This window comes from Eleginops maclovinus, chromosome 23 (assembly GCF_036324505.1).
Source record: "Eleginops maclovinus isolate JMC-PN-2008 ecotype Puerto Natales chromosome 23, JC_Emac_rtc_rv5, whole genome shotgun sequence".
Lineage (NCBI taxonomy): Eukaryota > Metazoa > Chordata > Actinopteri > Perciformes > Eleginopidae > Eleginops > Eleginops maclovinus.
The window spans coordinates 10,126,310-10,137,816 of NC_086371.1; the positions used below are offsets into that span (position 1 = coordinate 10,126,310).

At 41.0% G+C, this 11,507-nt stretch overlaps 1 protein-coding gene across 2 annotated transcripts; it reads right to left on the reverse strand.

Annotated features, from left to right (window-relative positions):
* Positions 1-2: 2 nt before the first annotated feature.
* Positions 3-11,208, reverse strand: LOC134860139 (uncharacterized). Of its 2 annotated transcripts, none has more exons than XM_063876981.1 (8): positions 10,970-11,208; positions 9,718-9,897; positions 9,043-9,231; positions 7,982-8,158; positions 7,220-7,361; positions 3,349-3,950; positions 2,547-2,691; positions 3-1,929 (listed from the first exon to the last, which is right to left on the reverse strand). In XM_063876981.1, exons 1-8 carry the CDS (start codon positions 11,063-11,065, stop codon positions 1,208-1,210), a joined length of 2,253 nt encoding a protein of 750 aa, XP_063733051.1. In that variant the 5' UTR covers positions 11,066-11,208; the 3' UTR covers positions 3-1,207. The 2 variants fall into 2 exon arrangements, with proteins under 2 accessions (XP_063733051.1, XP_063733049.1); XM_063876979.1 differs by having other exon boundaries at positions 2,547-2,694.
* Between the last annotated feature and the right edge of the window lie 299 nt (positions 11,209-11,507).

Consider the following 11,507-nt stretch of genomic DNA (forward strand, 5'->3'; position numbering starts at 1 on the left):
TTCATAGGCATTCATTTATTTGTATTCACACATCTCATTACACATTGATGAACCCGATACTTCTGTTTGTGGGCACACAAACTGATGTAACAGTGAAATTGTGGGAGAAAAAAGAAGAGGAGGAACTCCCAATGGGGCTGCCTGTCAGCATTGTGTTTATTTTAAGACAGTATAGAGGAGGCGGATGGAAATAAATACAGTAGGTGGTTACATGACATACACCGTTTGTCCCCATGTGTCACCCACTGTTTGACAGCAGCGTCTAAATTAACTTCTACAGTCAACCAGCTGCAGGACAGTCGTTTCTCTTTGACTGTGTGATCATCTGGGGTCTGATCCATGTACACATTTCTATGCTGTTCGTGGCTCCCTATATTCCCCAAACACACAGAACATGACCTGCTCCCTGTGGCGTGACTGAAGCTGTGTGATTGAAGAAGAAGGCTCTCCACATCAACCCCAGAGGACACTGCTTTCTCTGTCAAGACTGCATGTAGCCGGCCAACGTGCTAATGATCATTACCCCCACCCCCACCCCCCCCCCGTCTTTGCTTTACAACCTCCATGTTTGCTATTATGATGCATCTAAGCTAGTGTGTCACCTCTCACATTACAGGGCAATGAATCAACTAATCTGTTGACTAACATAATTACACACACACTCATATCATACTGATGATCTGAGTTTTTTTATTTTAATCACCGTTAATATACCTCATTAATTATTCAAATGTTAATTGTTTAATGGTTTTTATTTTAAGTTATTGTCCAGCACTTAAACACTTCTTGCTGTCCTTTCTCTGGAGTTTTTAATCTGTATAAAAACGTTTTCTGAAGAAAGGCTTTTTACTGTAATAACGAGTGGGTTACTGGCTGCTTTCTACTCTTTGTGTACAGAAATAAAATCTTTGTATTTGGCAAACTCCTCATCTTCCTGTGTTTATGTTCTGTTGCTGCACTTATCCCTTTGAGAACTGAATAATGAAACTTAACTCAGAATGGGGCCAAATGCAGGTTGTTGATATTAATTTTTCTCATTCTATTTATATTTGGATTTGTATGAGGCAGAATAAATATTTCCTATTGAAGCTTGGCTGTTCATCACTTGTCTCCGCTGCTGTTTTACTTTCTATATCCATATTGCTGTTAGTCTATGGTATATTCTTCTCTCCCTCAGCTTCCCCTTTGATCATCTGCTACTATTGGTCTATTCTGATTGAGTGCCATCATTTCCTGTCTTATAACAGGTGGCTTTGTTCCCCTCGGCTGCTTCTCTTTGGGCCAGTTCACCTTTTGATGGACATTTGACCTTCTCTGTGACCTTATCCTGCTCTGATCTGTTGCTCACTACATTATCTTTTCCTATGCCGGTGGGCTCGGGACCGCTATCTTTATCTGTCGCTCGATTATCTGGTGCACCCTGCCCGTCCCCATGAACTGCGACACTCTCTGTATTTTCATTATCTAAGCCCTCTTCACTTGCTCTCCCACTCTCTAGCCCTTTATTACTCAGCTCTGCTTTCACATCTGGATCTTTCCCTGTTCCTGCGTCATCCCCTCCCTCTGTCTCAGCAGGGGCGAGCTTCTCTGAGTTTTCCTCATCTTCTATCTTACTGACTTCTGTCTTCTTATCTGCTTTGGTTTTTTCATCAGTGGTTTTCTGTGCAAATCTGACATTCTTCTTTCTTGCTGCACTCTTTGTCTTGCTCCCATCAGGCCCCCATTTCTCCTGTGTTGTATCCCAGTAAGTCTTATTCTGGCGGGACTGCATGACGCGTACACTCTCACCCAGCTTCTTCAGTTCTAGGTGGACGTAGGGTTTGAACGATGGGTCCAATTTCTCCACCATATTCAAGTCCCTCCGAGCTTTCTCGTCGTTGCACAAAGCACAATGTGCTCGTGCCCGCTGATAAACAGCCTTAAAGTTACCTAAGGGAAAAGAAAATGTTGAAGTATAAATAAAATATTGACACGAGGAAACAGGAGAAAAAGCTAGTGGTCAGCTAGAATAAAACTTTAGAGCAGCACAATTAAAAGTTACAAGGTAAATAAAAGTACTGCTAAAGGGAGGATGAAGTTACTGCACTGAACACCAGTGGTGAGACAGGAGACAAAGTAGAAGGCAAAAGTTGGGGAAAATAAATATAAGGGAAAACGAAAAGCGTAATAACAATCATTTCGCATCAGCCTCCTCTATAAATAATTTAGTCTTAGCAGAAACAAAAAGAAAACAATGAATTTGTTTTTGACTCTGATGGCCATGGGTGGGTGCCGGGGGAAGGAAAGAGAGGCTCAGAAATGCTGTGAATGTTTGGTTTCTTCTTCCCGCGGTAAACAGAAAGATCAAGGACCGTTGCAGCATGAAGGCTGGTTTTTGCTGAAGGCCAGGCATTTGTTCTAGCAACAGATATTGATATTATAAACTCAAACTTAAAGGTGTGTAAGGAAACACAACTAAAAACGAAGCATGTTCACATATTTCTGTACGTATTCCTTTATCAAAATCTATTGTTTCCTCCCCTTATCTTTACACTAGCATGTCGTACCTTTGTGCTTCTTCAGCAGCTTGTTGTTGAGCTCCACCACCTGCTGGTATTCTTTTAGCTCCAGCATGCACTGGCTGAGGTTAAGACTCAGTGGAAGACACACTTTTTCCAGCGACTCCCAGTCCTCCCCCTGTTGATCCACCACCTGCTGAATTCACAGAGAGGAGAAGGAGCTTGAAGGATGTGGTGGAGCTGCTGATAGATGGCAGGGGAAATGTTGAAAAGATAAAATTGAAAGTGTGACAACAGGTAAGAAAGATAAAGGTATATGGGAGGAAGGATGGAGAAAAGGTAACAGACATGAGGCAAAGGGTAGAGGCTTGTAAGAATAGGAGAAGAAATGAAAATGGAAGAGGGTGGTGATAAGAGGGAGTTTGTTGTGTGTAAAAGGCGTGACGGAGTCAGACAGCAAGGTGTGGCAGAAACGAGGAAGGGAAAGAAGCACAGGCGCGCGCTGTCACAGTGATATCTCTGTGCTGTTATATTTAGCGCTCTTTTCTCCGCTCTTCACATCTCTACCTACAATGCCACAGCTGCTCTTCATTAAAAAAAAAAGGAAAGAAACAATGACAGATGATTATGGTTTACGAGCCACACTCCTTTCGTCAGATTACTTTGTGACACGTTCATTGCTCTGAAAGGACTGGAGGCTGTTTAATATGGTCAGCATAAATCGTCATGTCCATCTGGAAGTTCATTGTCCTCATTAAAGGTTTTATTTGACATTTCAAATACCAGAAAATATAAAATGATTGTTTGCGTGTTTTTTACACAACTTCACTCTGTATTCAAGTACACTAACCATATTCTGGAGGAAGTCCACATACTCGATGGCCTCCTTGAACTTTAGAGAAGCTTCTTTTAACTGGTTTTCTTTCATGAGGAAGTTCCCTTCGTTCTGCAGCATCATGATCAGCCGTAACATCTGTTGCCAGTCCTTCCCCTCTGTGTTATTTGCAGCATTTGGATTGATTTCAGAAGAGCCGGCTTCCTCTTCATTAACCGTTCCCTCTGCTGGTGTAACCTTATTTCCCCTGAGCTCTTCTTCATTGGCTTCAACACAGTGAATAGACTGAGATAGCTTTTTACCTTCTTCTTCCCCAACTTCATCTTTAGTGTCCTCTTGCTTTCCCTTTTCTTCCACTTCCTCCTCCTCATCCTCCTCCTCCTGTTTCTCCACCTCTTCATTTTTGCCTTCCTTTTTCTCCAGCATGTTCCAGTATTGCTCCTTCTCCTCCCAGTACTTCTCCTTCATGCTCTCTGACAGGTCCTTCAGCTCTCGGTGGACTAGAGAGATCAGAGTGGCGTCCAGGTGGGCCACCATGTTGAAGTCTCTCCGGGCTTCCTTCTCATCCCACACCGCGGCGTGGGCCTTGGCTCTCTTGTAGTAGCCCTTCACACAGTCTGAGAAACAGAAGAACAACATTTAATACAGAGAAAATCAAAGAAAAGCAGGAACACAAACGGAGTTATTAATGTTCTAACACTGACATATTGAATAATACACCTGATCTGTCTGCTGAAGCTGAGGTGGCAATTTGTTTGCATTTGGCACAGTGTGTAGGTGTACTGGCAGTATGTGTGTGTATGTCTCAGCACCCCCAAGTTTGCTAAACAAATAAATATACCAAAAGTGTGGACAAGCTGCATGTTTATCATCACTGAAGCCTTGTGTTCAAAGTTTGAAAAAATGATCTCTTTAGCTTTAGATGAGAATTAGTATCCCTTTAATGCATGTCTGATAAATATGAAGCAACAGCCAGCATTTAGCTACCTTATTGTCGCAAAAATACATAAAAGTTGTTTGTTTCATTCTTTTCTTCAGGTGTACAAAACAACATTTCACTGTAGATTAAACAAACACGATACACATGTGTTATTTTGTGAGCTGTAGGGGTGCTGGTAGGCAGAAATTGTAATAAAAAAACAACCACAGTTGGATCATTTACAAAGGACATGGCTTTAAGCGAAGCTATTGCAGTAGCATTCAATCTGGTTGGGTTTATAGTTAGGAAATGTACATGCAGGACTCTTACTTTTGAGTTTATTTCTTCACTGTTGACTTCCAAAACGACATACTAGTTTTTTTATTACACATGGACATAGACACACAATGTCTTTCTTTTGTTTTAGCAGAATAGGCTCATGTGCTTGGTTAGATTCGCTCTGATGGCTCAGAGTCTCTCTTCCTCTGTGCTAAATCTTCAACCAATATTTAAACAGATTTCATTGTCGCCTCTGGCAATAGCTGAGACACAGCGGAGAGCCACCATGCTATTCTAAAGAACAACTGGGCTAAAGGGATGAAACAGCGGTGGAGTGGCTGACTTGAAGAGACACGGACAATATTATGTTTTATGTCAGGAGGAAAAAAACTCCAAGGAGAAGAATGTTAGTAAAAGAAGAAAAGAAGATAAATGTGTGAAAAGTACTCAAATTAGATTAAAAGCAGACCTAGAAAAGGATTAGAAATCAAATGCTGAAAAAGGATAAAAGAAGTAAAGAGAAAGGTTGAGTGATGCTGGTTTGGGATTTGTCATTCTTAGAAGCCAAATGAAATGACTGCAGCTTTGTGATGGCAGCTCGCATCGCACAGGGCCAGAGGAGCTCAGAGACTCCTGCCCATCATTTCCCCCAAACTGCTTCAATCTTGTGCCCGCTCACAAGGAAGTTTACACATTATCTTAGTTCTGTCACAAAAGCTCGAGCACAGTCATCATACAGGCACGAACAGGAATAAGGATAAATATAAAATAGGGAAAGGATGAAGGACACAGAGTAAAATAGAGGCTGCCTAGGTAGAGCCTGTCTCTGGGTGAGGGCCATAATTCACAGGGCTTTGAAGTGGAGACTGTGCCAAAATGTGAGCTCCTCGAGGATTATATGAGTAGCCATGGGTATGACAGTACAATGCCCAGGGCTGCGCCAACTGTAAAGCCCTTTGTAATGTCAACCTCAAGCCTCCTACACACTCTCTATGAATACACAGCCGCAACATAAAGCAGCCAGTGCAATAAAACCACCACAGCACGGGCATTAGACCCTGACCTGTCCGTTTTATACAACATTTTGAAATTATTGTTTCTCCGAGTTTTCATATCCAAGGGTGGAAGTCTGTACAGGCCCTCATTTTACTCATCACTGAGCAGCTTTTCATGTACATGATTACCTGACATTTTGGAACATTATGGAAGAACGGTCTTATTGGCTTTTTATTAAAGCTTGACAAGAAAATTGTTACAATTCCCAACAACAGTTGTTCCTCTTATCTTAGAAAAGAGGAAAACTAATAATCAACTATGTTGACAAGCACTTCTAAAGCTAACAAATTAGCATGTGCTTCTGTTTAACCGCTGTAAAAAACTCTAAAATAAATATGAACAGTTGGGGTTTTAGAGGACAGTGTTTGTAAGTGATTTACAGCCAGAAAATTGTTAACTCAAGCATAAAGACTGATTTCAACTAGGAGGACACACTGAGCCTGGCTCTGTCCAAAGGTAACAATACTCTGCCTACAAACATATCGAAAGTTTACAAATAAAACATAAAATAAAAACAGGTTACACCACTTGCATGTTTCTTCATTCCAAGCTGAGCTAACCATACCCTGGCGATTTACAAATAAACAGTCTGGTGATTAATTGTTGTGCTAAATAGTAAGAAGGGAAGCACAAACAGCTAGTCTGGGTCTTTACAACCCCCCTATTTTTAAAGGTACCTGTAATCTGAATGTGAGTGTAGGAGCCAAAATGCTTGTTTTGCCATTTATTATTATTTATATAATTATCTGCATTTCAGTTTACACCACGTTTAATTCTTATTGTTTATTCAGGCAATTGTCCCATGGGCGTGTTTTATTGCTATTTAGATCAGCTGCTGGATGCCGGTTTTGTGGATGACAAAGAGGAGAGGTTTAATCGCTCCAAAACGTTCTGTTGACCGCGTGGTCCGGACTTGGAAACTGTTTGTTTATTAAACGCCATGAACCCCAACTACAGTACGGACTCTTGTATGGAACCAGTCACAGCGAAGACCAAGTTTTAGCCTCCCTTTTTAGCCTTTTAACTCATAGGGACACCACAGTGAGGCCTTCCTATGTGAAACAGTGAAATGTTCCCAAGCTTAGTATTGCCTTAATATGACACATTAACAAGACAAGACCTTTTCAAAGGTGTTATGTTCTCCGCCATGTTTCCATGGTTAAATCACCCACGGCTAGAAACCTACTGATGTTATACTCTTTGAAAGCTATGCTCTCAAATTAAAATAATACAGTGTTCTTATATTTTTCTTCAGATACTAATACCTCCACAGCTGCTGAGCGTAATGTTACCACTCTAACTACATTGTAAACATCAAGCTTACTTCTACTTCTTCTTTTTGGCAATTTGAACTGTGAGGAGAGACCTTAACATTATTTTGTTTCATAGTTTTTTTAATCAAGCAATGACACTGCTTGAATTAAACTAACTATCTCCCAACTAAAGCATGTTTCCAAAATGGATGCAGCTCTGTAAATTTGAAGCTTGGTTAATCTAGAAACCAACATTAGAGTTGAATACAATAATAGAAAGGTATTTCAGTCAATTTTTCCTGGATAGTAAATAGATAATGTGTTTCAGTGGAATCATTAGTAATCAGCATAATTAAATTACTACAATTAAGGGGTTTACCTTTGTGTTTGTCCAGCAGTTCGGTGGTGTGCTCTATAACTTCATAATACTCCTCCAGCTCCAACATGCACTGGCAGTAGTTTAACTCCAGCGGAATGATCATTCGTCCCAGATTGATGTAGTCTATATCACCCGGCATCTCCTACACACACACACACACACACACACACACAGGACAAGAAGGAAGAACAACAACATGTTCAGTGCCGTTCTTTTCGTTGGCAGCTCCTACACATATTTAAATAATTTATTTGAATTATGTACATTTGAATTTTTTCTCCAAGGCACAAATATGACATGACTTACGAGACACTGAGGGAAGCGTCCTCTTTTCTGAACACAGGTTAACAATCGGATTGTGCACACGCCAACTATCTGTAAATCTCCAACATTTAACTTGGTAATAAGTCGAAAGCTGCCAACAATCTCACATGCAAAATAATCCTCTACACTCATATCAGAACATCTCATACATAACTCTCCCTCCAGTATTCCTCCATCCTTACACTCCACTCTCATCTGTGACAGCGCTCCACAGCTCTCCCTCCTCCTTCCTTTGCCAGCCCTCCCACCCTACTGTCTGTAATCAGGCACACAGTGAAACAGAACAAAAACAGGTAAACAGGACTCTCCCAATGGAGAAGAGTAGGAGTTGGATGTCCCAAAAACCTAAAAACCCTGAGATAAACTTCAATGTTAACAAGCCTGCAAATCACTCTTTTTGCTCCCCCTGTCATATTTCCTCCCTAATCCTTCACTCACTCTGGACTGGACTGTTTTCAGCAGCAGGACGGCCTCTTTGTACTTGCTGGCAGCCTCTCTGAATTTTCTCTGTTTGACCAGAGCATTGCCCTGCATGTGGAGAATTGGGACCATCTGCAGCTTCTCATCTTTTTCCATCATCCACGACTCCCTTTGGTAGGACATGGGGTCTCCCACCTGGAAGCCGCAGGGGCAAAACAGATCAGAGATGAAATAAGGATAAAGGCTGCTCCGATGGAAGCACAAGTGAATGTTAAATTGGTAAGAAGAATAGCTGTGGTAGAAGGCAAGGCAAGGCAAGTTTATTTATATATCACCTTTCAACACACAGAAATTCAAAGTGCTTTTTTTTTATTATAAAGAAAAGAAAAGGATGTAAGTACATCTAATAAAAACTGTACTGAAAAACTATTTTAAGGTACTTAATCCCTTTAATCCACTGCATTTCAGACATACATTTGTAAGTTTTACTCCATTAAATTCATTTGACAGCTGTAGTTTGTATTAGTTTGATTTTCCATACAAAACTAATTATTAAAAACCTGATAAAGATTAAAGCCCTGCATAATATTTTCATTTGACTGGTTACCTGCAGAGATTGAACTTATGTAAATCTCTGATCTACAGTTATAAAGTTTGTACTATAGGCCTTATACTTCTTTATTAAAGCACACTTGTTAATTGACCTTTACTAACAAAGTATTTTCAAATTCTGTAGTTGCTTATACTTAAGTAAAGGATTTTTTCACCTCAGAATACCTTTCGATTTGGTCGACAAAGGTTTTGGGAAACTACTCCTAATTTTACTAAACTACTGCTTCTGAACCCCTGGTGAATTTAAAGCTTGTTCCGCATAATAAATCATTTCCTAATCTGAAGTTTTTTAGGCAGAGAGGGACTTTAATTTCTCTCAGTAAAAAAAAAAAAAGGTTGTAGAAGAGAGATTGATGATTAGTGTTAAGTGCCAAATTCTGAGAAAAACTGAAAATGAAGAGACATCTGATTATTCTACACTGTCAACTTATTTCACTCTGCAGCGTGTCGTACAGTATTCTGCCTACCTGCAACAGCTCCATGATGAATATAAGTGGTTGAGGAGTCCTCATCAGCTCGTCCAGCTCTGGATAACCTGTAGAGTGATAGTTGAACATGTTTCCCATGCCACACATGTGTCTCTGGCCCTCCAGGGGGTCTTTCCCTTGAGCAACAAGCCTCATTCCCTTGGACACGATGGGGTACAAGCCTGTGTGCTACAAAATTAACTTGTCAAAAACACAACATAAACAACAAGTCTGCAACAAGACATAGAGCCACTTAATCATGCCAACCCCCTGGTGCTGCCAGTCAGAAACAATCAGTCCAACAAGGAAAACATAAGAAATGTTCACAATTTAACTTGCAAATTATAGTTTTCTCTAGATGAAAATCGCTCAAATTTGCAAAGATTGTGCAGATTGCGTTTATAATACTGAGCATGTAGGAGGCTTCAGAAGGTTGATTCATGTGAATCATAATGAAGAGCAAAAGCTACCCTCCCTCGCTCATGAACAATCATTAGAACTATTTTAGGGGCCTTGTATTTGTGTGTGTGTGTGTGTGTGTGTGTGTGTGTGTGTGTGTGTGTGTGTGTGTGTGTGTGTGTGTGTGTGTGTGTGTGTGTGTGTGTGTGTGTGTGTGTGTGTGTGTGGGGGGGGGGGGGGGGGGGGGGGGTTTGTAATGTCTGTAATTCAACTTACTAAAGCATCACACCAAAACTCTGCCACCTCTCCGATCCTCATGGACCCCAGCAGGGTCTCCCAGACTTCCATCTTGAACATCTTTCCGGCAAATATCTCAGCCGGCCGGCCTGCCAGTCGACTGTCATCAATGAGTGTTCGCTCAAAGTCGTCCAGTAGCGTCTGGAAATGGAAAACCAGCTGGGTAGGGGGAGGGAGGGACCAGATGACATGAAGAATAAGAGAGTGGAAATCAATAAATGAAACTTTTTGTCAAGGAAATATACCTTTAAAGGTTTGCTGTTGTCTCAAAGTTGCACTGATATAGTCACACTGAATAGCTGGATCAAGTAATAAAAATAGCATTCATTAGAAGAATAAAGACATCCCATATATAATTTGAGTGGTTACTTTGTACTCTAAATCAAGTTTTACAATTGCTAAACCTTCTCTGGGATTGTTTGTATCCATGTCTGTCCGTCCTATTTTTCCTTTTTGACTTTCTTTTGTAAATCTGACATTGATACGAAATAGAATACAATACATGGACATTTTAATTGACACTTGACAATGTTCAGCTGATGACAATGATTGTCTTTTTTTAGATGTCGGTATTAGTTTACTACTGAATACCGTCTTGAATAATAAATCCACTCCTTATGTAATACATGCTGCTTTTCATTATGAGTTCCATCTGTTTGAGTGCATGTGAAATACTCACAAAGCCTCAACCTTCTCTCTGACTGTAACATTATACTGGCTCCATGTAACCTTCTATTTATAGCTTGACAGATTGTGTATAATGGTAAGATATTTGTGAGAACAACCGGGAATCACCTCACCGGGGAGTTAACACACACACACAGGCACAAACAGGTAAATTCATGCTGGCATTGTCATGGAAAATCTTTGTCACAGTGCCCAGGCCTGGTGCCATATGGCTGGATTTGACTAGGAAAAGGAAAAAAGTCGGCAACCAGCGGATCAGTGGATGAACAGAAACACAGACAATGTGCCAGAAAACATGTTGCAGTTTGGTTGACCAAATGTTTGTTCTGTGTTAGAGCCAGATACAGAATAAATTCCCTCATCTAATGAATAATTCAACTGAATCTAATGGAAGTGGGCAATGCAACACATGGATACAAATATAGACTTTTTTCTGTTGGAATATAAGTTGCATCACAATGGCAATTGCACAAGGCTCATAGCCTATCACACTGAGTTTGGATCTAGTGCCCTTGAGGTTATGGGATTAACTGTGGTTTGCTACCTTTGTCCCAGGTGGAAGGTGTGGCAGCGGTCCTGAGCCTCCTGCCAGAATCTTCTTCTTGACTCCTGGGTGGTTCAGCAGGTACGTGTCCTCCATTGTCACTGCCTTGAGCAGTACCAGACAGAAAAGTGTGTTTTGGAGATTTCTTTTTTTCCTCTCTGGATCTGTATTCTCCTGGCTTTCTAATTAGCCTTGTGGAGAGTGTCTTGGCCGGATAGCTGCTCTCTGACAGATGGCGGGATTAGGAAGGGTTTGGAGGCGGACACTTTAATCTGAGGAGCTAATCTCTTGGCTACCCCTGCGATTGGTGGGCAATCCCTGCAGGAAGGAGCAGGAGAGGCGGAGAATGGCCTTCGAGAAAGGCCCAGATCACTCTCAAACAAGTTAAGATCATTCTGGAAGGAAAGTAATCTGATGGTTTAGTGACACAGATGTCTGGCTCCTACCTCACAAAGGAGAGTGGACAGGAAGTAGCACTAAAACACACTGATACTGCGGGACAAATTATATCATTGTCATTTAAAGCCCATTTCATGCC